Source organism: Ictalurus punctatus, chromosome 23 (genome assembly GCF_001660625.3).
Source record: "Ictalurus punctatus breed USDA103 chromosome 23, Coco_2.0, whole genome shotgun sequence".
NCBI lineage: Eukaryota > Metazoa > Chordata > Actinopteri > Siluriformes > Ictaluridae > Ictalurus > Ictalurus punctatus.
In genome coordinates this window covers 5,682,095-5,710,091 of record NC_030438.2, presented here as the reverse complement: position 1 = coordinate 5,710,091, position 27,997 = coordinate 5,682,095, and the positions used below count along the sequence as shown (strand labels likewise).

Here is a 27,997-nt window from a genome sequence, read left to right as displayed (position 1 = left end):
TGATGTCAACGATTCTTGGTTCTAAACCAGATGTATTTTAATGCTAGGACCAAAAAACGGTGGAAATGCATAGAAAACGTCCGGATTAGCGGGTCTGTGATATACGTACATGGAGAATGGCTATCAGAGAACCGCTGTTGAAACATTACATAACCATCTTCAGATTTTAATTGGATTCTGCCACAGTCAAGGTATTAGATTAAATCAGTGTAGATTAAATGGATGTGTTTGTCTGTGAGTCTGTCCATGTGTCTGTCCGGCCTTGCTTCTATATGCCTATGTGCCTGTATGTCTGTCCAAGTGACATGTGTCTCTGTCTGTCTGTCTGTTGGTTTGTCCAAGGGTCTAAGTGCCTGTCTGTCTGTCCATGGGTCTTTGCCTGTCTGTGTCTCTGTTTGCCTGCCTGCCTGTGTCTATGAGTCTTTTAGCCTGCCTGTGTAAACATGTCTGTCTGTCTGTGTGCCTGTGTTTCTCTGTCTGTCTGTTCATAGGTATGTCTGTGCGTGTCTGACGGAATATGTGTCTACATGTCTGTCTGTCCATGTGTCTGTGTCCATATGCCTATGTGTCTGTCTGTCCATATTCCTATGTGTCTGTCTGAACATGTGTCTACATGTCTTTCTGTCAATGTGTCTGTCTGAACATGCGTCTACATGTCTGTCTGTACATGTGTCTGTGTCCATATGCCTATGTGTCTGTCTGTCCGTATTCCTATGTGTCTGTCTGAACATGTGTCTACATGTCTGTCTGTCAATGTGTCTGTCTGAACATGTGTCTACATGTCTGTCTGTCAATGTGTCTGTGTCCATATGCCTATGTATCTGTCTATCCATATTCCTATGTGTCTGTCTGAACATGTGTCTGTCTGAACATGTCTACATGTCTGTCTGAACATGTGTCTGTGTCCATTTGCCTATGTGTCTGTCTGAACATGTGTCTGTCTGAAAATGTGTCTACATGTCTGTCTGTCCATGTGTCTGTCTGAACATGTGTCTACATGTCTGTCTGTCCATGTGTCTGTCTGAACATGTGTCTACATGTCTGTCTGTCCATGTGTCTGTCTGAACATGTGTCTACATGTCTGTCTGTCCATGTGTCTGTGTCCATATGCCTATGTGTCTGTCTGTCCATGTGTCTGTGTGTCTGTCTGTCCATGTGTTTATGTATTGATTGAATGGATTAATATAAATGTGATGTTTTACTTGCCTTTATTAAAATCTATTATTATATACATTTTCCATGCCACACTTTCAAATTAATATTTATCGATTTACTTCATTATTAAGTTATTTAATTACTCGTAATGTTTTATTGCTGCTACAGTATAGATCATCAGACACCCGATCATACCCTGAATTTAACACTACATAACTTTAAATGTCGTACGTAACTCTGTGTCCTTATAAGATTTTGTGTTTTGCCGTGTCCTCGTCATTTGTTGTGTCCTGGTTTTGTTCTGTTTTTTTTGCTGCAGACAAAACAATTTCCCTCAGGGATCAATAACTAACCAATGTCTCGCTGTCACATCAAACGGCATAGTAACAAGAATCTGATTGAACGTTAAGGATCCATTATGGTATAATCTGTATGTGTAATTATTTAGTGTTAACAAATTTTTCCGTTTGAATTTTACGTTAAGTTTGTTAAATAGCAATAGTTACAAAAAAAAAACAACCATTATTTAGGCAAATTTTATAGGCTTGTGAAAAATAAAAAAATCCTAAGCTCCCGATAGTCCGGTGTATATAATGCGGCTTGTGGAAATGTGGTCCGTTTGTGATATATTTTGCAGCCGTTACCTTTGATATCTCGGTGGACGATCATGTTGCTATGGAGGTAGAAGACTCCCTGCAGGATCTGTCTGGTGTATCTGCGCGTCACATTCTCTGTCAGAGCGCCGTATGCCTTCAGCTGATCTTTTATTGAGCCCTGAACACACACACACACACACACACTCAGTATACACATGCCAGGACGCAATGTTCTGTAATAGCGGAGAGACAGGAAGTACAACCTGGTGTGCAGTGATGTTGATGTGGTTGAAGGAAGGAGTGTGTAATGAAGCCATAACTTGATAATATATCTGAAAAGTCCATTTGACTTTAACTCCAATAAAAACCTGTTACTGTAACAATGAAACAATCCAGAGAACAAAAAAAGAAATGTTTTACAGCAAACACTTAAAGAGCTGCTGCACCGCAAACCTGTCTGGTGGTACAATATAAACAGTTTCAATGTTCTTAATATCTTATTAAAAAAGTCCTTATAAACCACACCAGGACAATTCCATGCAGCTAACAATGCACCTTTTTTCCATTTTAGTGTGTGTGTGTGTGTGTGTGTGTGTGTGTGTGTGTGTGTGTTTTATTCCTCTTACAACACAATTGGTCAAAAAAAAAAATGTATTCATAAAAGAATGACATATCATACTTTTTATCCATTTATAGTTACATTTCATGTTGTGGAACATCCCTGAACAAGTGACTTCCTGATATCATTTGCACTTATAACAGCTATAATTATAACACTGCATGAGTTGTTCCTTCATCCTCTCATTTTGTCGAATGTTAATAAGACAACTGGTTACAGAGAAACCCCAAAACACAACGTCCTCCGTCCTTCCTGTGTCGGAAAACTTCGAGTTACAGCTTTACCTCTGACTGGTCAAAAGCGCTGACACTGGAGACCCCTTCCATAAATAAATAGACACATAAATATCCTTACAGAAAACGTCACCATATCGACTATTTTATATATATCAAATAGTTTTTCACTGTTGAATAAAAACATATCTGTTTATTATTAGTCTTAGACGTGGAGCATCTAGCTTTCGAGTCTACGTGCATGTTGTTACTATAGATACGATATCGTATTAGTATTAGAACAAGCGTGTTACAGCTTACTACGTTCAACATCTTCCGTCCAATCAGAATGGAGGGTTCAACAGCGCCGTGGTATAAGAAAAAACAAATTCTTTCTGTGTTTAACGTCCTGTGTTCTTCAGCGGCTGTAGTTCCTAAATTTCCCTCAGGGGAATTTATCTATCCATTTATCACAACAGTAGTAAAGCGACGTGTTTTGTAGCGCGTTAAATAATATTTTGTACAAATTTACTTGAGGGTAAAAAAAAAACATCCCGTCATTTACTATGAGAGAAAAACACAGCACTCCTGCGACAGAGCAAAACAAGAAAACAGAATCTGCCAAGACGTGTCCTTCGGCGTGTTTTTCACATGGAGCCCAGTTTCCACATGCTTACCCAGCTGGAACTGGAAGTGTGTTGAGGTGTTTGTCCAGATATAGAGCCGCTTCTATTCCCAAACCGTGTGTTTGTGTGTTTCTTTGACAAGCCGATCCAAGCAGGCTAATGTGTCCTGCATTTCCTTCGCCTTCCTGTTTTTGCCCTCGTCCGCTGGAAACAATGTCTCCTCGAGGTCTGTGCCGAGAAACGCAAATTCCAGTCGACTCAGCGCCTCCGCGACCACTTAACCTCACAACTGATCCCATAATCCTGCTGCACAACATGCTAACTCAGTTGTTTTAATACGAGTATAGTATTTATAATACATACAGTCGCAATCAAAATGATTCAACCCCCATTGCAAATCAGGTTCATTGTCAAAATGTACAGACTTTCAGCCATTTGCGATGAACAAACCAAACAAAAGCAGTTGAAATAGTTCAACACAACGAATGCTTCAAGAGGTTTTCCCAGATTCAACTGAAAATGCAACTTATAATGATTTCTCTAGTTTCAAAATTATTCCACCCCTTCATGGCATACATAGTAGAACATCCTTTTGCTGTTATGACCTGCTGCAAATGAGATGCAGAGCTTCTGGCAGCGTTCCTGAGGAACATTAGCCAGTTCCTCATGAGCAATGGCCTCCAGTTCAGTAATATTCTTGGGTTTGCGTGCTGCAACCACTGCCTTCTAATCCCACCAGAGATTTTCGATGGGGTTCGAGTCAGGTGACTGTGATGGCCCTGGAGAATCTTTCAAGACTTCTGCAACGAAGCCTTGGTGGAATTTGAGGTATCCTTGGGATCATTGTCCTGTTGGAAGGTCCAATGATGCCCAAGCTTCAGCTTCCTCACAGACAGCATGGCAGTTTCTCCTAGGATTTCCTGATACTTCAATGAATCCATCTCGCCTTCCACATGCTGCAGGTTTCCAGTGCCAGAGGATGCAAAGCAGCCGCAGAGCATCACCGATCCACCACCATGCTTGACTGTGGACAGAGTCTTCTTTCTTCATTCTTCTTCCTCCAGACATCCCGCTGATCCATCGTGCTGAAAAGTTCCAGTTTTGTTTCATCACTTCACAGAACAGAATACCAAAACGTCTGTGGCTTATTTATATGATTTTGAGGCGACTTTTCTTGTGCTTTTGGGTCAGTAGTGGTGAACGTCTTGGAGTTCTGGCATGGAAACCTTCTGCGTTTAGTACACACCTTACTGTGCTCACTGAAAACTCACTGCCTGTCGCCACCAAGTCTCGCTGCAGGTCTTCTGCAGTCACTCGAGGGTTTTTCACAACCTGCCTTCTCAGAAATCTGCTTGCAGCCATCGATAGCTTCCTTTTTTCTGCCCCGTCCAGGTATTTCATATGCTTTCTGCCCCTAGCCTGTTCAGGTATTTCATGTGTTCCAGCTCAAGCACACCTAATGAAGGGCTAATGAAGCCCTTGATTAGTTGCATCATGTGTGCTTGAGAAGACACCTGTTTTGCATATTTGTGCTGTTGTGAGGGATTCCATTCAGGGGATTGAATAATTGTGAGACTGGAGAAGTCATTATAATTTGCATTTTCAGTTGAATTTGGGAGGAACCATTTGAAGTATTCGTTGTGTTGAACTATTTCAATTGCTTTTGTTTGATTTGTTCATTGCAAACAGCTGGAAAGTCTGTACATTTTGACAATGAACCTGATTTCCAATGGGAGGGGGGGGGGGGGGGGGGTGTTTGAATAATTGTGGTTGCAAATGTATCTATATGAACAGCATCCACTTTATACTTTATACCATGCATTTGTAAATCTATTTCTCAGTCACAGCGTCAGTTCCCAGTGAGCACAAACGCTCCCGAGACTGATTTAAACGAGCCTGTAAAAGGACGTTGTTCTTCGTCCTCTATAAATCAGTTCTGGTTCTTCCTGTACTGAGCCCTTAAAAAAAATCTCCCTTTTATGGTCTTTATTAAGTTTGACATCTTGCATTCAACCACAATAGTAATATTTTCTCGAAAACACATAAAGCTTTCACTCTGGCCAAAACGCACATGTCAAATAAACCTCTGGCATCAAAGACATCTTTTTTTTTTAAGTCTTTGAGCTCAGCGGGTTCTGTCCGTCATCATCGCTTTCCACACATGAAACATGATGAATATCACAATAAATGGTACACGCTTGGAAAACGAGGTTTCAGACAGGGTTATCCGGTTCGTTCTCCTGGCTGTATCTGTAAAATTGGATGTAGAACACTAGAAGATAAAAATGTTAGCGCTGTTAGGACAGTAAAGAACCCTTGAGGAACCTTTTTTTTTTTTACCTGTTTATTGACCCAAGCCTTTAAACATTTCTTATAGATACATTACTCTTGGAGAGTAATGTTGTGAGTGTGTGAGCGTGAGTGTGTGTCTGTGCTCTGAGCGTCACCACAGCTCCTGCCAGGGACCTCGGGCAAATCCCTCGCCTTTTTTCCAGACACCATGAGTAAGGCTCTTAAAGTGAGTCTCAAAAAACACGACGGTGTCTCGTTAAAAAGCTCTGGTTTAGTGAGACAGTGAACTTGTATAAATAAAACTGAGCTGCAGTGCTAAGACAGGTTATATCTCCTGTTTGCGCAGCTTCAGTTGGATCCTAGTCATGTTTACTTCCTGTGATAGATGAAATGCTGTTGTTGTTTTTTTTTTGCTTGTATAGAAGCAAGAACGACTGAATGCTGGACCAGCGACTAATAATAATAATAATAATAATCATTAATAAAGCACATCAATAAAGAGCCCCGAAAATCTCACCAGAACTATACATCAGGTTAAGTAGTTCAGGTAGTTTTGGTCCTAGCTTCTTCTAATGACCTCTGCATTGACTCGATACTGTCTCGGTGTGTAAACGTTAACGTAATATATTACGATGACATACACACCCCTGGCATGAACTCCACAAAGATGGAGAGCTTCCTCTGGTCGGGGTCGCGCAGGCAGCCGTAGTACTGGACGATCCGCTCGTGACGGAGGTTCTTCAGGAGCTGGATCTCGCATTCGAGCGCGTTCACTTCCTGCGTAGAAGGCGAGAGAGAAAGGAGTGTGGTGAAACTAGGAGCTTGTGTCTAGAGGTGAATGAATCGCTCTGTATATTTACAACTAAATAGAATTGGATTCGTTTGATCAAAAAAACCCCCAAAAAAACGCAGTTTTTAAGAGATCCGACTGTCTGATTTAGATGATGAATTTTGGTGAAGAACCACCTCAGCCGAAACATGTCTAGCATCTGAGATTTTCTCACTGGAAGAACAAGGTGAACGCAAACAAAGTGGAATGTACAGTACGATACTTTGCGACAGAATCATGAAAAACGAGAGCTCTCTGTTCTGCAAAGAGAAGCGGAGGTGAAGCGTCGAGAGAAACATAGCTACTTTTATACTGTACTTTTACACTGCCAACAAACATGTCATGTTTGTTTTTAACTGCTGTTCCTAACAACCCATTGAATAATTTGACGCACCAAATAAATTACGGCTAAATAATAACAGTACTGACGCAAATACGATTATTATCGTGCGTACATTTTTTTGCCTTCCAACACAAATACACGGATGATAAACCGGATTCAGTGATCTGCTGCGCGAGTCCAGATCCATTAGATTTCCTCTCGGACTCTCACTGGCTGTTTCTCGGCTCTGTTCTTGTTTACAGGTTGGGGGGTGGACTACTCGGTTCGTCGGCAAAAAATTGTCTACGCTCACCTCAAATATGTGATACAGAACGAGATAAAGTGCTAAAACCACATCAGCACGTTGGATTGAGATATTGAACATCTCGACACAGTTTGCGGTGAGTGTATGATTATGTGTGCCTGGTGGTTCCTTTAGCAAAATGAAAGAAGGAAATTTCACACACCATACATAGATGTTTTTGACACAATTTGGGAGATTTTGGGGTATTGTTAATGTCGAAGATGTGTATTAGTGCTAACTGTGTGTGGATATGAGATATTTTGGTTTTGGTCCTGTTTACCTTGCTGGTCTCCTGACAATCGGGGTCAAAGGGCACCTGTTTAACGGCAAGCTCTCGGCCCGTGTCGGCGTCATAGCAGAGGTAAACCTCGCCGAAGGCTCCGCGGCCCAGCAGCTTCCCTTGACGCCAGTTCACAGGCGCCCGCGGAGCTACACACGCACACACACACACATACAGACCACAGTGACGTGAGCACGGTAGCAATATTCCACACACAGACCCACAGGCTACACCATCAAACCACAAATTATTCTCAAACTTAATCTCATCCAGATTTATACGTTCACGCTGATTTACGTTCGCTTCACCAGAACAGAACTGCTGATTGTGAATTATTCTCTCTTCTCCGAGAACTCGCAGACCCTGAATCGTCTGAACGTCAACAGCTTCGAATGTCTGAAGAAGTCAAACTGCAGAACCACTGTACTATTAAGCCACTTTTGTTTTTCTTTTTAAATCAATGTTTGGCTAAGTCATGCAGAGCCTCCACAGATTTAAGACTCTCTTAACAGTTACAGTTAATAATCTTCTCATTAATGGCACAAAAAGAACCCCACGTTTGTCCCAATAGTAAGTCAACCCATAAACTCTGTCAGCGTAAAAATAATAAAAATGCGTTATGCATTATAACAAGACTTATTATTATTATTATTATTACTACTACTGCATTCAAAAATGTAATTTTTAAAAAAAAAATGCTGGACTACGTTAAAAGCTTCACTCTGATCACATAGATTTGAGATTAACGCAATACAGATTCATTAACACATTCCCAGTCCAAAAATGATTTAGGGAATGTTACAGGAGGATCTTTCATTTGCATATTAATGCATATTCATCGACTCTCTCTTTTTTAAGACGTAGAGTGGGCTATTTTCTAGTAATTGCCTAGACTTTAAAAAGATATGAAATAATCTAACATTCCACCTAGATTTGTTTTCATTGTTCAAAATGGCATATTCAGGGTATTTTAAAGAAAAATGAACCCAAACTATACCTAGATCCACATAACGGCCATGGTCACAGGATCAGTTTCATCCATCCATTAATTTTCCACACCGCTTATCCTACATGGACAATTTAGAGATGCTAATCAGCCTACAACGCACGTTTTTGGACTGGGGAGGAAACCGGAGTACCCAGAGGAACTCCTCGAAGCACGGGGAGAACATGCATGGGATTCAAACCCCCCAACCCTGGAGGTGCGAGGCAAGTGCGCCAACCACTAATCCACCGTGCCTCGCATTTCAGGAAATCATCTGCTTTGATTTTGTTGAATCGTACGGTTCTGTGCGAGTGTGTGTGCACATGTGTGATAGCAGGACAGTACAAATGTCCAGAGCTGACAGGTTAAATATATATCAGGCCAGAAATATATCACATGTACTTTCATTCACTTCAGCCTGCTTCATTCATGGCATGATGTAACATGAGCAGTTTCTACAAAAGAAAGGTGTGTGTGCACATACATTTAGCACTACTGCGCTGGCCACTTTTATCGCTCCAGCCGAGCGAGTGCAGGTCCCCGGTGTACGGCAGTGTGCTGTCTCCGTTGTAGCTGCGTGTGCGGCTCGACGGCACCAGCTGGAACAGGTTCTCCTGCGGCATGAAGCTGCGTGGGAATGTGCTACGACCTGACAAGTACACACACGCAAACACAGGCACCAAAATGAAAACTTATCCAATTAATTAAAACTTAAACAATTCAGGAATGGTGCAGTGGGAACTGGAGCAGAAACATGAAGGAACTGATCGGTTTCTAATCTTGGATGAGGTTCGAAGGCGATCAGGTCTTCTCCACTGCACCCTCATTATAGAGGGAAAAATACTCTTTTTTTTAATCCACTGTATATAAAATAAAGCCACACCCCACAACTCATTTTTAAATCAAAAGCAAAAATGCATATAACGTGTTAGAATATCCAGTCACCTGTTTAGGAGTTCTTGACCAAAATTGACACACTTTAATTTGTGTTTTATTGAATCTTTTCCATTCTTGTTGAATTTTTTGGGGTTGAATTCATTTGAAGTTATTTATTGAGCATCATTTTACATAACAATGCTATATATATGAATATATCTATATATCTAGAAAATGGCTTAATGTTCAAGTACTGACAGGCTCAGAGGCCACGCCTCCTTTACCAGGACTGTTTCACTGAAAGGGGCATGGCTTTTGGCACTTCCTTTCATAAGACTATCACATTCACTGAAGGGGGTGTGGCCTATGGGACTGACAGAAGAGACCACACCTCTTTAATTGGGATTGTCAGTTTAAATAAAGGGACGTTTCTTCTGTGCCTGAAAGAGGAGACCACACCTTCTTCTACTACTGGCAGGGTGTGGCCTTCACTGAAGGGGGTGTGGCCACTGGGACTGACAAAGAAGACCACGCCTCCACCACTAGTACTGTCAGGTTCACTGAAGGGGGTGTGGCCTCTGAGACTAGTAGAGGAGACTACATCTCCTTTTTTAACACTGCTGGTGGTTTCAGTGAAGGAGGCGTGGCCTCTGTGTCTGTCACTTTCATTAAATGGAGGTGTGGCCTCTGTGCCTGTCACTTTCAATAAATGAAGGCGTGACCTTTGTGCCTGTCACTTTCAGCAAAAGGAGGCGTGGCCTATGTGCCTGTCACTTTCAGTGAAAGGAGGCGTGGCCTCTGTGCCTCTCAGCACACTGTTTAACAGTATTTTCTTTGCTCTTGGACCTTTTCTAAGCTTTGATTTTCCTTCCTCTCTATCTCTGTCTCTGCCCCCACAGCATGTCCCCTACACAGGAAGCAGCTCTTGGCTTGTTGTTTTGATACAGTCAGGGGAAACACAAACCAGGAACACACACACCACTGTTTTGATACACACAGTGCACTATTCTCAGGGGAAATGTATCAGTGCTGGCCAAGGTTATGTACTGAGAAAGCACAATACACACTCAGCTCGCATGAAGAAGGCTGAGCGCATGCAGGCTTGCTGTGTGTCATCAGATGCTTCTGGTATATAACACACACATACACATGACTTGGTGAGTTTAAGAGTTAAGACAGGAGCCTCTGTGATTTACGACATGCCCTCCACCTCTCATACAAACTGAAAGCAGTTGAATGTGGAGTACATGTCATACACGTTTCTGTGTAAGCTGTTACTGTAAGATGTTTTAGAACGAGCACTTTAATATAAACCTGAGATTTGCCTTGTAGTCTGAACTACTCTCCATCAGTGCTGTAGTATAAAGTGTAAGATTACACTGTATTATGGAGCTTACCGTCACCGTAGTCCTTGCTGCGATTGGTTAAGTGGAACTGCCGTGGGAAAGTCCCGTGCTTCCCGTGTCGGCCTGCAGGGGGAGCAGTGAGTCACAGAGCTCAGCTGATATACAGAAATAATACACACTCAACATGAACACATGATAAGAACTCAGTAGGATTTTCATCATTAACTTTTGACCACTACTTGTACCATGAGTCATGTGAACAAAACGAAACAAGCTACACAAACTGCAGCTACACAAAGATGGCAACAGCCTTCATTTCAACAATATACAGTTGCGCTCATAAATTTATATACCCTTGTAGAACCTGCACAATGTTCATAATTTAAAAAAAAAGACAGATCATAAAAATTTCAGTTAGTTTTTTTATTTAGTCCTGTCCTGAATATGCTGTTTCACATAACAGAGGTTTACATTATAATCGACAAGACACAATTATAACTGAATTTACACAAATGAACCTGTTCAAAAGTTTACACACCCTTGATTCTTAATCCTGTGTGTCGTTACCTGGATGATCAACGACATGATGCTTGTATGTTTTGTGATAGTTGTTCATGAGTCTCTTGTTTGTCCTGAGCAGTTAAACTGCCCACTGTTCTTCAGAGAAATCCTAACGGTCCTGCACATTCTTTGCATTTCCAGAATCTTCTGTATATTTGACCTGTTTCCAACAGTCGCTATATGATGTCGAGCTCCATCTTTTCACACTGAGGACGACTGAGGGACTCGTCTCATACACGACTGTTACAAAAGGTGCAAACGTTCACTGATGATCAAGAAGGCAACACGATACATTACGAGCCGGGAAGGAGGTGTAAACCTTTGAACAGGGTGATCGATGTAAATTGTTATTATTTTGTTTCTGTGAAACATGTAAATATCCTACGTAGCTTCTGAAGGGCGGTACTAAATGAAAAAATGTAAATTCTTGCAATTCTTGTATTGAGGACACAACAACAACAACAACAAAAAAACAGTTCTCCGCTCGTCTTCACCCAAAAACACGCCTACGACAAACCAGCAACACATTTTCTGACACGTGCCAAAACATTCCATGTGAAAGCAGCGTCACTGTGTAAAACGCTTTATCACTAACGCAACAGAAAGGGAGATAGCAGGATAGAGAGAGAGCAGAGTGAAAGTGTGTGTGTGTGAGAGACTACACTGCCTGCTTCAGCTCTGGGTTCAGAGCAATTGAAAGCAGCTGGCGAGTGTATGAAGAGTGTGTTTTCAGCGGCGTCTCCCACAGCAACGCGGCCATGTGTACATTTAAGCGGAGGAAGGAGAGGAAAAATCGAGTCATAAGGCAAAATAAACAAATCAGCCTGCCTCTATGGAGATACACTTACTGAGACAGACTGGTGATGTGTGTGTGTGTGTGTGTGTGTGTGTGTGTGTGTGTGTGTGTGTGTGTGTCTCACAGACAAGCCTCCCTGTGTTTGGGAGGATCTTATAATCAAGGAGACCGGGTCTGTTTGATCACTGTTCAAGAGGAATAACAAAGAGAAGGGAACAAGAAAAATGCTGATGGAAGAGAAGATACCAGAAGAGAAGTGAAGAGAAGAGAAGAGTAAAGAGGAGATGAGAAGAGATGAGATGAGAAGACACAAGAAAAGAAGAGAAAAGAGGAGAAGAGAAAAGAAGGGATGAGAAGACACGATAAGAGATGAGAAGAGACGAGAGGAGAGGAGAAAAGGAAATATGGAAGAGAAAAGATGAGAAGAGAACAGATGAGAAGAGAAAAGAAAAGAAGAGATGAGAAGAGAAAAAGAAGAGATGAGAAAAGACGAGAAGAGACAAGAAGAGAAGAGAAAAGAGATAGAAAAAGAAGACGTGAGAAGAGAAAAGGTGAGAAGGGATGAAAACAGCCGATAAAAACGAAAGGTGAAGAGAAAAGACTAGAAAAGGAGAGAGAAGTAATGAAGGAGGCAAGATCAGAGAAGAGACAAGGGGAGAAAAGAAGAGCTAAATAAAAAAAAAATGATCAGTGAAAAAGTGTAGAGAAAACCAGAATAGCAAAGAAGAGTATAGATAATAAAAGAAGAGAGAGAGAGGGGGAGAGAGAGATGGAATGAAGATAAAAGGAAAGAAAACGGAGAAAAGAGAAGTAACGGTTTAAGGGAAACTCACACAAGAAAACAGATCACAGGAGATGAAAAGAGAGAGAAAAGCAGAGATCAGGAAAGAAAACAGTGAGAAAAGAGAATGTGACAAAGGAGAATCGAGAAAAGTAAAGAAAGGTGCAGGGACAACGAGAAGAATGAAGAACAGAGCAGCTAATAAGAGAAGAGGACAGGGCGAGAGAGAAGGGAAAAGAAGACGAAAGAAAAGAAAAAAGGAGAAAAAGACAACGAGAGAAGCGATCAGAGGAAAGAAAACAATCAGCGAGAAAAGAAGAGGAAAAAAAGTGAAGCGTTAGCGAGAGATAAGAAGAGAACGAGGGAGAAAAAAAGAAAAGAACCGAATGAGATAAAAGGAAAGACAAGAGAAAAAAGAGAATGATTGAAAAGGAAAAAGAGAACAAGGATAAAGAAAGAAAGAAGGACAGAATATATATATATATATATATATATATATGAACAAGAGACAGGAGATGAAAAAGGAGGAGAAGAAAATATTATTTTTAAAAAACAAACATGGCCGCCATTAGCGCCAGCATCAGGACTTTCATCTTTTACCTTTATAGTCGTAGTTGAGGTTCAGGTAATTGTTGTCGCGGTTGTTCTGGGAGAACGGAGGACTGCGAAAGGAAAAGGAAACAGTCATCCGGTTCGTTTGTGTTTGTGTTTGAAACAGAATCAGCTTGTAAACCGTCGAGATTCTGAAGCTTGTGGCCAGAAAAGTGCACAACAGCGTAAACGACGACTCGTATGCTCATTTTTACCGTAAGTGTCAAAATACAGTAGCAATTTTCCATCCATCCATCCATCCTCTATACTGCTTATCCTACACCGGGTCCCGGAGCACCCAGAACCGATCCCAGAGAACTCGAAGGCGGGTGCAACCACCTGGACGGGGTTCCCACGCATCACAGGGCACAATCACACACACACCATGGACAATCTGGACACGCCAATCAGCCTTCAACACATGTCTTTGGACTGGGGGAGGAAACTGGAGTACCCGGAGGAACCCCCGAAGCACGGGGAGAACATGTAAACTCCGCACACACAGGGCCGGAGGCGGGACTCGAACCCTAACCCCGGACGTGTGAGGTAAACGTGCTATCCGCTGATCCACGATAACGAAATCTTCCAAATTTATACTTGTTTAACTCCTGACTCATCGTCGCTTCTCGGCCTGTCGGGTTTCTTTTTTTCTGACCGGGTCGGTTTGTCTAAATCCGACAGCGACTGTTTTTAAATGGACTGTGTAGAAGGTCAGAGCAGAAGGTCACAGCCTGCAATGTGGATTGTCCAGCTCTGCGTTACTGCCTCCAGGCTGATGACGTCAGCGGCGCACGGGACGAGGCCCCGGATAGCACACACACACTCACACACACTCACACACACACACGCCCGGAGAGAGGGAAGAAATTTCCATGCACTCGTTTCCTTTCATTGTTCGGAAAGCCAGGGGCCAGATAAGGCTTGTACAGGTAGCACAAGTTTCACTCTCTCACTCACTCTCTCTCTCCTGTCTCACTCTCACTCTCTCTCTCCTGTCTCACTCTCTCTCTCCTGTCTCACTCTCACTCTCTCGTCTCACTCTCACTCTCTCTCTCCTGTCTCACTCTCTCTCTCCTGTCTCACTCTCACTCTCCTGTCTCACTCTCACTCTCTCTCCTGTCTCACTCTCACTCTCTCGGTCTGTCCTACACCATTACATTTAGCTCAACGCAATTTGCCCGAGGAACAGTGTTAAATCAATTTAACCGCCTCCCTTCATACTTTCACTCTCATGTTGGCTGACTGTCTCTCCATCTCTCTCTCTGTCTCTCTCTCTCTCTCTCTCTATGTGTTTCCTTTGTTCAGAGGCAGCACGCGATCACTCCGGAACTCAGGCGTCCTGATAAGGCCACAGCAACGTGAGCAACTTCCTGTCCGGCCCCTGCAGCATTCTGATTCATTCCCTCTGCACGGAGCCGCATTCAACACACACACACACACACACACACGGAAGCTTCCTCTCACCTGTCCAGAGCTTTGTCCAGGGACTGGCAGCTGCTAGAGAGGGAACCGTCGGCACTACCGAAAGGGTCCATGACCTGCAGGAAAAACGACTCGTTAAGTCAAATCTCGAACGCAGGCTCTTCTGTGTTTGGTCTGCCACGAGGAAGGAGACAATAGAGACTCCACTGTTTCTAAATTCATTAGATTCATCAGAATTCGAGCTCTCGAAGTGAACGGCGGCGGATTTCGTGCCGGTGCTTACGTTGGGATCTGGCGTCTCGGGGATGAACTCTCCCTCGCTGTGGATGCTGGTGTAGGAGCCCTGGCGCGCAATCTGCTGCTGCTCCTCGGGCACGCTGCCAGGCGGTGGAGAACTCCTCCCCGTGTGCAGAGAGCCTAGAGAACAATACAGAGATCGAGAGATAGGCGGATAACCCTGACACTAATCCAACAGAGGTCGAAAGATGGATCCGGGGGTTAGGGTTAGGGTTAGACAGAAAGAGAAGGAGGACTGGATTAACTCTGCGCTTAAGCGATGAAAGAGAGAGAAAAGACTGAGACTTCTCCACCTTATCCACGATCCAATGGATCGGTTTGTTATGAGGGTGTAATTAAAGTCACCCAAAACAATTTCCACAAATATATATATATATATATATATATATATATATATATATATATAGTGTGAACTGTCTGACAGTATTGTCATGCAACGGATCTAGTTTCTTCATCTCAGGCTTTTGTTGACACTTTTCTGACCCAGAAATGATAACCACAAGTCATAATAATTCAACTCTTGAGGTAAATATAGTTTCAGCAGAGAGCGTAGAGTCATTTAGGGGTGAATTAGGGGTGAATTCTCGTCGATTCGAATCTTTATCGGAATTGTAATTCTCCGCACAGACAGCAGAGGGCTCTAAAACTTGACAAACTGCTGTTTTAAGCTGCACGGACCTGAAAAGGGTCCGAAAAATCTGTTTTGAATCTCCAGGTCACTTTAAGTAAAGAGAAAGCTGAGTGAGATAGAGCCGGAGTCCGATTCGTAAGGAATAAGCAAAGCTGAAGGAGAGGGTACGAAAGAGCTGGAAAGAAATGACCGAAAAAAAGAGAGAGAGAAAAAAACACAACCCAGTGTGTAATATAGAAAAGACAAAGAGTGAAAGAGTGAGTGAGTGAGAAAGACAGAGAGAGAGAGACAGGAAAGAATGAAATTGAGATAAGTCTACACGTACGGGCTTGACAATAAGAAAGCGGAGATGGACTAAAGAGGTGAAGAGGTGAAAAGAGGCTTGCTTTAGGATGGAGATAATGTGAGAGACAGACGCCGGAGCACAGACACAGTCAGATAAGAGCAGACGAGGGCAGACAGACAGACAGAGAAATGAAAAAGGGTCACGGGGGACATGTTTTTTTGATTGAGAGTGCCAGAAATGGAAAAGAGTCATATGTGTTTAAAGTGGTGTCGTCTTTCACCCCAATTAGCAGGATAAACACTGCCCACTCATAGATTAATATTAAAGTAACAGGGCGCACGACTTCCAGCCATCCCTCTCTCTCTCTCCCTCCCTTTCTTTTTCTTTCTCTCTGTCTCATGCACTCTCTAATAGTGCATGAGACAACAAAGTGTATCCCATATATCTCTTATATCTCGTATATGTGCCGATTATCATTTACATGATATACTGACATACTTTATTCATGTCTAAATCGCTGAATAACTCTATTACTGGTTACTTATTTAAGAACAAGACATACTTTTTATCCATTTATAAGTACATTTAATAGTATGTAACATCCACTTAAATTAGTTCCTGTATCGCTTTCATTATGGCAGCTTTTTTCCCCAAACGTTTTCCTAAACGTTTCCTAGACGTTTCCTAAATGTTTCCTAGACGTTTCCTTATGGAAAAACGCCGTCATACCTTCCAATTACACGTTTTAAATATGTGTAAGCTTTGAGGAATGCTTCAAAGCCCACGCACGTCACTTTTGATGCCAAGATACAGCATACGTTCACTAGGTCCTCATAAAATAAAGGAACATCAGGGATAGCAGATATATAGCCGGCTAAATATTAAGATAAATCATCTATCTGTCGTCTCGATGCGTGGGATTCTGGGATACCTAAAGGATACACGCGCACTGCGTTAAGAAATCAGCCGTGTGAAGGCAGCTATTATCCAACGCAAACATTTTATTCAGACACGACTCAGTGGTATCCTGCCTCCAAATAGACAGCGTTTGTAATACGCAGGGGAATGGCATAATACCCTTCACTGTTCGAAAGAGAGAGAGAGAGAGAGAGTTCCTGTAAATGAAGTAGTGCTCAAGCTCCTGAGATGAGATCTGTCCAATGAGGACGTTATTCTATTCATCGGCCGAATGTTTTCTGACATTGGAGGACAGAACTGCCACTCCGAGTGAAGAACATGTTCTTCAGGATCGCATTCGGTCCCCTTCTCTTCTCTCGCTCATTCGTTCACATGAGAGATAAGGAGAAAAAACGAGGGGGGAAAAGTGAACCCTGAAGGAGATATATATATTTTTTAAAATCCCTGTGTATTCTCTTTCGCTCGGGTATAAAGATGGATAAAGGAGTGAGATGGTCATTGGAGCGTTTGCCAAAGGAGTGTTTGAAGGATTGCTTTGAGCTCTCTCTCTCTTTCTTTCTTTCTTTCTCTCTCAGCTCACCTTTTTTTTTTTTGCATGTCTCTGTCTGTCCATCACATGTCTGCTCTGTCTTTAACCCTCTCTCACTATAAAGGTGAATTCTGCTGTGGCGAGGCTGTGAGATTTATCCTGTTCCTCTACCAACACTACACTACACACACACACATACACGCTAATAATCCAGCACCGAATTGTCCGTTCATTACAGTCTGGAATTATGCCAGACTTTAGCACAGGAATCATGTTATTTGTTCCAAAATAATCAGCGAGCTTAGAAGATAAAGCTTTTTTTTTTTTAAATGGGACAGACTTTATCTCAGGAATATGAACAGTACCTTTACAAATAAAACACAAATACACTTGTGATAACACAGTGGGTGTGTCTGAAATGTAAAAAAAAAAGATAAATTCTGCCTACTAAAATTGTTGTGTAAATTTGAGTCATGTCTGAATCTTGCAAATCCCAAAACACCAGCGTGTTGGAGCAGTTATTTGTCAATATATTTTTAAGAATAATCACAAATGATTCAATCTGTCTGCTTCAGTACTTTATGTGATGAGTGAAGCTGAAGTTGGTATGGCCATCAGGCCCTGAAATGCAGCAGGAAACACACAGGTGACTGATTTGCACTGAATCTGTAGCGGGTCGTGAACATTACGGATTAGTCAAATGTGGCTATATCTTCCGCAACTAATCCGCCTTTATTTGCGTTTGCATGACGTCAAAGCGGCATTCGGGCGCTGATAACTTCTGAACAGTGTAAATGACAAAACTCAGAGCTCTCTATCTCTCAATCTCCACTACTCGGAGAGTGATAAACCTGTTGAGTTATGCGGGAAAAAACCTGTGTGTGTGTGTGTGTGTGTGTGTCACCTGTGGAGTGTTTGCGCACTCTTTCGGATCCTTTGAGCAAAGAACCTTTCAGGTCTCCCAGAGACCGAGACGACTTCATCTCACTCTGCTTATCTCTGCTGTTCACCTGCAGGAACTAGAGCGAGGGAGAGAGAGCGAGGGAGAGAGAGTGAGAGAGAGAGAGTGAGAGAGAGAGAGAGAGGGAGATAGAGAGAGAGGGAGAGCGAGACAGAGAGCGATAGAGAGACAGACACATAGACAGACACAAAAAAGAGAGCAAGAGACAGACAGACAGACAGACAAAGAGACAGAGGCAGACAGACAGAAGGACAGACAGTCAGAAAGACAAAAAGGGAGAGACACAGACAGACACATGGAGACACAGACAAATAGAGAGAGACAGACAGACAAAAAGGGAGATACACAGACAGATAAAGAGACAGACAAACAAACAGACACACAAAGAGAGAGACACACACAGACAGACAGAGAGACAGAGAAACAAAGAGGGAGAGACACAGACAGATAGACAAAGAGATAGACAGACAGACAGACAAAGAGAGAGACACAGATAGACAGACAGACAGAGAGAGAGAGTGAGACAGACAGACAGAGAGACACACAGACAGACAGGCAGAGATAGAGACATACAGACAGACGGTCAAAGAGAGAGGGACACAGACAGACAGACAGAGAGACACAGACAGACAAAGAGAGACAGACAGACAAAGAGAGAAAAACACACACACACACACACACACACACACACACACACACAAACACACACACACCGGTGAACAGGTATGCAGGCACAACCCTACTAATACTAATCCTGCTTCTGATCAGTTCATGTCGGTTCCGATCCGAGCTACTAACTAGCTTCTAAAAACCATCCAACTAGAAGCTTTGGTAGGGCAGCAGAAAACAGTTCCAGCTTCCTAGTGCCAAAAATCCCAGATCCATAGTCTGGGCCTAGAGTGTGTGATTAGGTGTAGGTGTAAGTTTAGGTGTGTGTGTGTGTGTGTGTGTGTGCGTGTGTGTGTGTCTACACTCACATGGTTGTTAGTAGAAGTTTTCAGCACAACTCTCAGCACACCCTTTGTTCCTGAACTGGAGCTCAAACTTGACAGGGCTCGGTCCAAATCCTCCTGACACTTTAGAGCTACCAGCGTCTGTAAACATACACACACACACACACACACACATGAACAGAAACACACACACACACACACATTCAAGACTTCTATGGCAAACGATTCAATATGTTCACCTGTCTTCTAATTCATTCATCAGTTTGTATTTGATCATTCAGCTACAAAGGCAATCAAAATCCCAATTATAGTTTATTTTCTCTAAACAGTGATGGATTTCTTCAATCCTACATCCTCTATCTGCAATCTGTAAAATGAAACTCATGAACTACTACAGATCTTCTTTTAGTTCGCTAAATATTCACTAAACATTAATATAAATATGAAACATTATTAAACATGCTAACCCACAAACTAGCATTAACATACCAAAACACAAAACTAGCTCAAACCTTTTTTCCCCCAACTAACTGACAAAAAAAGTGGTTCATTTATCCATCAGTGCTAATCCAGGGTTAAAACAAACATGGCTCATTTGTGGATTATTTAGCATTAATGTGTTACTATTTAGCATAAATGAGTCAGCATTAAAACTAGCTCATTAGCATGCTAATTACTCAATTAAATCTAGTTCGAGTGAAATTAGTCACTGCTAATGTATAATTTATAGCGACGAGAACATTATCAGCTTTAAAAACACATCATGTCCTGTCAGAAAATGCCATAAACATAACTATCTGCCGTTAATGCAGTGTTTTGCTTCAATTACTAAAGTCACAGACATAAGCAGACATGTTAGAGTTAGGAGAGTACCTAGTGTTAGCTTGAGAATGTACTGTTAGCTGTGCTAGCTGTGTCGTTAGCTGTGTAAGCTAGCCATTTTCCGCCCCTGAAACCCTTAGCTAGCTGCATTAGCGTTCTAGATTAGGCTATTTTTTGACATGGTTCAAATAAATGAAGCAAGAATGAAATAATATCCTGTTTCAGAGTAATTTTATGAGTGTAATTCATGAGGTCGTTTTCTTTTTATTTAACGTGTGTTGATAATATAACAACGACTAATACGCACTAAAGTGTTAAGTACTGACTACTTCTATATTCCCTGAGGCGATTTTTTTTTTTTTACCTCTCTGTCAGGGCAGTAAAGGTCCATGTGCTGACCAAAGGCCTCGGTCACTTTCTGCAGAAGTTCTCTGAACTTCAGCGGCCTCTGGAAGGGAATGATCCTACAGGAGACGAACAAAAAAAAAAAAGGGTCAAAGATCAAACCAGTGTAATTTTAACCGTTTCATTTTCACCAGCTTTATAAATCCTGGATATACACTGGCTCTTCTAGAACATGGCTGAAAAATACAATGGGTAACACTTTACAATAACAGTACATAAATAATCATGCACTAACTCCTGAATTAATACTTACTTAAACATAAAATAATGATGAGGTAATGCAGGTACTAATCCCGAACTAATAAAGAGCTAACCTTAAATACGGCGAGAGTAAGTACATGTTAGTACATGTATGTTAGTTAATGTATACATTAACACGCAGGGGTAAACTAAATCAAACATCCTCTATAAGAAAAAATATGAATGAAACGCACATAATTCGAAATTATTTAGATAATCCCTGCTGGGGAAAAAAACACAACAACAACAACAGAAACCATCACAGAAATTCTAATGGCTTCCACTACAAAAACCATTACAACCCATCAGATGACCATTGAAACCATTACCATTATTGGTACTTAATGGACATGATATACATAGCAGGCCACCAGTAGAATGCCAGTAGAAATGACCGGTAGAGACCCACAGGGACCATTAGAGTTTCCATAAAAACCAATACAATTCCAATTACGACCATTAAAACCATTACAAATTCTGTAAGGGTTTCTATTGCTTCTCCATCCATCCATCTTCTATACCACTTATCCTTTTCAGGATAACCTGGAGCCTATCCCAGGGAGCATCGGGCACAAGGCGGGGTACACCCTGGACAGGGTGCCAATCCATCGCAGGGCACTATCACATACACATTCATACACTACAGACACTTTGGACATGCCAATCAGCCTACCATGCATGTCAAACTGGAGTACCCGGAGGAAACCCCCGCAGCACGGTGAAAACATGCAAACTCCGAACACACAGGGCCACGGTGGGAATCAAACTCCCGACCCTGGAGGTGACCCTGGAGACAAACGTACTAACCATTAAGCCACCATGCGCCCTCTATTGTTTCTACTGTAACATTTTTTATTGTAAAGCGTTACCATAAAATGGAATAAACCTACTGTTCTACTGTAGGGTCGCGTACTTACACACTGTCACATAACACAGCTGATGTAGCATAATAAGTATAACATGTACACAATGCGAAGCGGAGTCACTCTTTCCAACCCGAAGTCGATTATTTTCCAACAATCCACAACAATTTGTCGACACTAACAATTTTTCATTTATCGCAGAGTGACTCGTCATTTTTATCCCCTTACAGTTAGCAATACGGTTAGCAATCGTTTTCTTTCTCTTGAATAAAAAGTCCATAAAAAAGAACGCAGCTTTTCAAGTTTCCAAGAAATCGGACAATGTAAACTACTCCAGAACTTCCTCGTGTTGGAAAAAACGTTCAGCTTTACCAGCTTTTTAAACAGCAAAATGCTGACACTGGAGACTCCTTCTAGAAAGCTTCATCATATGACCCATCACACACGCTTTAAATCTCTTTATGTGGAAAAGTTGTGTGTTCACCATCCATACAGCACGTGCAAATGAGTTGTTACTAAAGAAACGATAATGTATTAGAACGAGCACGTTATTATAAGGTGGAACTGTCAGATCTGCAGAAAATGAACATCTGATCAATCAGATTTGAGAATTAAATGGCACAGCGGTATAGCAAAGATTAAGCGCTGAGAGAAAGAGATCCTCTACTGTGTGTGAATTATGTATGCGATTAGAGAAATGCTAGCTCAGCAGGTCAAGTTCTGCGCTAGTAGACAAAATGCCTACGTGAGTTCAAATCCCAGGACTGCCAGAGAGGCCCTTGACCTCGAACCACTCAGCTCTATTCTTGCACTGGATTCTGCCTTACTTGTTTGCTACTTTGGAGAAAAAAGCTTCTGCTTTGGAACGTGAATGTAAAATGGTTGTGTGTGCATTTGGCACGAGCGGCTGGAACGGGGCTCTGTTTCAACACCAGCGTTCCTCACATCAGAGCTCACACAAAGGCAGATAGAGCTTCCTGAGGGGGGGGACGAAGCAGTGTTGGCTGCAGCTGGTTTCCTGTGTACTACTAAAGTTCATCTCTGCTTTGTCCAACATATCCCACAATCCCTCAGCATCTCCTACTATCTGCTGCTTTTAAATAACCCCTAAACCTCCCACATGGGACGTCCATCGGAATCTCGCCGCCAAATTAGCCACTGTTTACTGATCGCATCTTGGCATTGCTACATCAAATGCCCCCTTATCTCCACCTTAATGGCTCTGGATTTGGCCCAGGGAGTGAAGAATTCTGGGAAATCCGTGCACTGAGAACTGTCAGGTGAAGTTTCTCTTTGTGGCGATCGGATATGAGATCTTAGTCTCTGCACTTCCGCTTCTCATGATGTTCAAGATGTGATAGAAACGAATCCAAACGCTTCTTCTAAAGTCCGGAAAAAGACAGAGGAGAAGTCGTGGCCGGAAACAGAGCGCAGGGGAAAATATGGCTCGGAGAGAGAGAGACGAGAGGACGTACGGAACGAGGAGGCTTTCCTTCCTCAATGCGTTTAGATAAGCAGAAGCTGGCATGGAGAGCGGCGCTCGCCTCTTTCCTGTCCCACCGCTTCAGCCGTTTACGGAGGAAAGAAAAACCTCAAGTGGCTCCAATTAGGGCACTTCGCTTGCCGAGCTGACACCAGCAGAGTCTACTGATGAGGCTTCGACTGGATAACAGAGTGCTATTGTCACAGTAATGTCTTCAAGAGTGGAACTTTCCAGAACACTAACTAAGCCTGCTACAGTGCCAAGTTATGGAGTAAAGTACGCAATACTTTAAGTAATGGTCTTTCTTCATTTTTAACATTTTTCTCACGTTTTCTTGTCAAATCGTGTCGTTTTTGTTGCACAATTTTCCCTTTACTTCAAATATAATCTTTCAGCCAAGACATGTTTGGTTCCTGACATTTCCTTCTTTGATATTGTACTGGAAATACTAAGCGAATGACAGTCTACCTCAGCCTGGTCAAATCCTGACCAAATCTTTATATACTTGCTTCAATAACACTGTTAAGTCATGTAATCTAACCTTTGAATAAATTACACAAAATATTGACCAATCTAAGGTCATCTACAGAATCGGAATAACGTTTTTTGACCAATCTTTTCTAAGAGCGCCAATAATTCTGGAGCTGACGCCACGTACGTTCTGGCTTTCTGATTGGCTGGATCTGGGGTAAGTGAAGAAAAATTCAGTGAATTTGATACTACATCAAACTATTGTAAACGTCAAGGACTAGCAAAGAATCACTGCACTGTGTTGTTTTTAGAAATGGTGGCAATAATTCTGGACAGCACTTTCCATATCTATTCCTAAGTATAGGTACGCTGTCCAGGGTGTACCCCGCCTTGTGCCCGATGCTCCCTGGCATAGGCTCCAGGTTCCCCCGCAACCCTGAAAAGGAGTAAGCGGTTGAAGATGGATGGATGGCTGGATTCCTAAGTATAGTCAGCTCCATTCTGGAGGAGATGATTCATCTTTCTCTAATTGGCCGGAACAGAAAAGAACGTCACCGTCAACGGCAAGACAAGAGCTTTTTCTGCCAATTAGAGAGACTTGAGCTGCGTTCTGCATGTGTGTTATCTCAAAAAGCACCCAGAAAGTAAGCTGAGGCTTCTGGGAAACTTTCAGACTACAGTGTATGTAGATTTTCCCAGCATGCACTCGTACTAAAGTGTCTGATCCACTATCCAATTTCCCCTGAATCGAGGACGTTTTCCGAGATGCGAACACGTCCAAACTTCGTTCTGTGATGTGGCTTTATTATAAAATGAGCCCCGAGGGAGGGTCTTCGCTTTTCCGTAGCGTGTCGTTTCTGTGTTTGGCTTTCTTTTCCGTTTGGGAGAAAATGAGACAGACTGTATGTGTGGGCGAACAGCTCAACTATAGGCCTCTGAGAATTAATCCGGGATGTGTCACTGAGCTCAAATATTGGCTCCCTCTCCCCTAAACTGGGCTGGTTTGGTGAAAACACAAAGAAAAAGTTAAATGTCAAAGCGCTCTAGGAACGTTTTTTTTGGCAGAACATCAGTTTTATCCCCCTCATATCCACCATCCACCCCCACCCCCAACCCCTTCCCCGCATCCCCCCCGTAGTCCGGAAAAGCCAGTGCTTGCCTGGTGAGGATGTGTGGAAAGAAACAAATGGGCTCTGACTCACCGTTTTTCTCGCTCATGCTCCAGCTTCACGCGCAAATCCTGAAAAAAACAACAACAAAAAAAACACTAATAAAAACAAAATGCAGGACAGAATGAGTAAAAGAAATAAACAGGGAATGATCTACAGGGAATGATATTTATATATATATATATATATATATATATATATATATATATATATGTATCTATTCAAAAGAAAAAGTGTGTGAACATTTGTTGATCTCACACAATAGAACAAATAAAAAGGAGAGAACTACTTTTTCAGACAGAGTACAAATACTTTTTTGGTACTCATCGATACCAATACCGACACTGATCCCGAGATGAGCAACCTACAGTACATAAATCAAGATGGCGGTCCCTACAGGATTTTGCAGTTTTGCGATCGCAGAAATGAACTCAAAATCAAGCAAACTCCGTAATATTCAAAGGAGCTTGCAATTGTTCAAAATTACCGCAGATTTGGGTCAAGGCGTGTCATGTGACGTCATCCCGACACACATTGAACCGAAGCGCTCTTCGATTCGTGTGCGTCGAACACGAGTACAGATAAAAGGTCTCGTTTACCAACAAACATCACGGCGAAAGACCGCGCAAAACAATTTCGTGAAACTGCAATTACGCCGATTCGAGTAAAAGAAAAGCACCGCAAGCTGAGTCGCAACGTTCGAAAAAAATCCGCAGCAACATCAAGCGATTATGGCTTCAAGACACACACACACACACACACACACACACACAAAAAAAAAAAACACGCAGTGAAATCCTGTATACACTGATAAGCTTCATTCTGTAAGATCTCATTTTTATAGCTGTTTTTACGTTAGTTGCTGCCATGTGGCGCTAGTAATGAACTCCTCATGCTGAGTTTTCTGTTATTGTATAAACAGTATCTTTAATAGACACTGTGAATGCGGACAACCTGAGCGTGCGCAGAGCAGAATCGGTGCGCGCGGTTCGTTAAAAACGTGCTCGCAGAAAGGAAGCGTATAGCCTAAGTGCTCAGTGCTCGCAGAAAGGAAGTGCTCAGGTTCCCTTGAATGCTTTCTGGCACCTTGCGCTCATTCATGGCACCCCACACTTGCTGATCCTGGTCTCCGTGCTCGGGTCCATCCCACACGCTCTCTACCGTTTAAGATATTGTGTAAATGCCATAAGGTGAGTACATGAAACTGAAACCAGATACCAGTATCGGGTTCCATCCTGCTCATTTCATTTGTGCTGTAACGATTCAAGACCCGTCACAGACGCTGTGTTCAGTTATGTAACCTTATTTAACGAGGTCCTCATGAAATGATGAAGCTGTCTCAGAGCGTGTTGCATCATAAAAATAGAAAAAAGCAGAAGTTAAAAATGATAAAATTCTTAGTACTGGAAATACTGAGTACTGAGTACTGGAAATACTGATAAAATACCCAAAAAGCAGAAGTCTAAAGCATGATTAAACATTTAAGCATTTAAGCATGATTAAACGTATCAGAATTCAGGAGGTCATTCATTTTCCATAACAGTGGCTCTCACGGTAGTTCCGACTAAATCACTCGTTCTAAAGCTTTACTATTTCTATATCAACACAGCCTATAATATAGCAGACGCTCGACCAAAAAAACATCCTGCTATCTACTATGACGTAAGCAATATGAAGAGGTAACATAATAGTAATATAAGAGGATAAAAATCATGATGTTCATGAAGTTAAAAATGTTCATGCTGGCAAATTTCTCTTGCATAAGCGGAACAAACCACTTTGGGATGCGCTGTTACTGGAAAAGAATTCATTCAGGGTGGTAACAGTGACTAGGTTTACACAGACAGCAGTAATCAAATTATTGACCTTACTCTGATTAAGATAATAATGTGATTAAGGTGTTTACATGAGTCGCTTTTAGAATACTCCTGTCATGTTCCCGTTTTACATGTTTTAGAACATAATTAGATTAACAGCCCGCGTCATTACGTCACCGCGCCACGCCGTCCCTCCAGAATTTCACGTATCAACATACAGTTCATCTACGTTATGGTACTGTATACAGTTTTGGGTGTTTTTATTTTTTTTTACGAACGCTTTAAGTGCGGTTAATTATTTTTCATGCTATACGTGCTAATAGACAACTGCTTGAAGCTGCGGGCTGCGTCTCAAACCGCGTACTTACCGTCTATATAGTAGCCGAGATACGTGTATTTTTCCCCACTACAGGCCTATAGTAGGAAAGTATGCGGTTTGGGACGGAGCCGTACTCTCTTGTTCGCCGTAAAACGTAAAGCTGCCGTGTGTGATCGTGTCCTGTCGCAAATTGCGGTGAAAACTCTCACACGACGTTAATAATGTGATTAAGGTGTGTACATGTCTGTAATACACGTCCATGATGCGACTAAAACAGGAGTACTCAACCTGTCTTAATTCGATTAGAGCTTAATTCGATTATGACCTTAATTAGATTAAGGTCAGTAAAAATTGCTGTTTACATGGTAGTTTCTTAATCAAAGCGCATTTTTTTCAAAGCATTTCATTCACTCTCACTTCTGGTTTGCATTTCTTTTACCTCTTGAATGAGGAAGTAGATGCTGAGGTAATGCGATATGTGAATAATGAGGAAAGGATCGGCCATAGAAGGTAATGTTACTCTGTGCAAGTGTCATTCGCGTTCTTCATGTCTTCACACCCACACAGTACAGACTTTTCCTCTTAAGGCAGTTAAGAGGTGTTTTTAATGGCCTGCCTGACATCGTGATGGTGCTGTAGTAGTGTGGAAATGCTGGTCCGGACAACGCCACTTTCAGCTTTTCCTCATTTGCACTGCCTCATTTCTAAGTGTCACTGTGGGACTTAAAGGTGTGTGTGTGTGTGTGTATGTGTGTGTGTGTGAGTGTATACAGTGTTTTAGCAAGCCATTTATCTTGCAGCGCCCTGTGTGAGAGATTGTGCAACGAAAATAACAGTGATGAAACAGTACTTGCGAAAGGTATTTAAAACCGACACACACACACACACACACACGTCTGTCTCCCTATCCTTATGTACCACTGAAATTATTATGAATTTAGCTAATTAATGCAATGCTAAACCTAAACATAACCATATATTTAATCTCAGTAAGCCAAATGTCCCCACAAGGTCAAAACTGTCAGATATTTTTATCCTTATGGGACATTTGGTCGCCATCAAGATTCGAAAACACACACACACACACACACACACACACACACACACACACACACACACACACACACACACACACACATATACAGGGCAGGATTTAAATGGCCCAGTCTTAGATGTGTCCTGTTTATATCTGCATCCAGAATGCATCTGCTTCCTCAGTAAAGCATTATACCGGAACAGC

The 27,997-nt window shown here is 42.1% G+C and overlaps 1 protein-coding gene and 1 long non-coding RNA gene across 3 annotated transcripts in view; one reads left to right on the top strand and one right to left on the bottom strand.

The window, feature by feature from the left end:
* map3k22 (mitogen-activated protein kinase kinase kinase 22) overlaps positions 1-27,997 on the bottom strand; it is a 61,268-nt gene that overhangs the window by 6,943 nt on the left and 26,328 nt on the right. For both annotated transcript variants that reach the window (XM_017453063.3, XM_017453064.3), the window contains 12 exons: positions 24,655-24,692; positions 20,355-20,454; positions 19,193-19,309; positions 18,159-18,273; positions 14,877-15,010; positions 14,636-14,709; positions 13,181-13,242; positions 10,494-10,565; positions 8,705-8,869; positions 7,236-7,384; positions 6,146-6,277; positions 1,800-1,929 (listed from right to left, as the gene is read on the bottom strand). In XM_017453063.3, the coding sequence (XP_017308552.1) occupies positions 1,800-1,929; positions 6,146-6,277; positions 7,236-7,384; positions 8,705-8,869; positions 10,494-10,565; positions 13,181-13,242; positions 14,636-14,709; positions 14,877-15,010; positions 18,159-18,273; positions 19,193-19,309; positions 20,355-20,454; positions 24,655-24,692 (1,288 nt within the window). The remainder of the gene's footprint in view (positions 1-1,799; positions 1,930-6,145; positions 6,278-7,235; positions 7,385-8,704; positions 8,870-10,493; positions 10,566-13,180; positions 13,243-14,635; positions 14,710-14,876; positions 15,011-18,158; positions 18,274-19,192; positions 19,310-20,354; positions 20,455-24,654; positions 24,693-27,997) is intronic.
* Positions 11,635-18,015, top strand: LOC128628998 (uncharacterized). The gene is made up of 2 exons (XR_008393298.1): positions 11,635-14,100; positions 14,477-18,015. It is a non-coding gene; the product is annotated as an uncharacterized LOC128628998 (long non-coding RNA).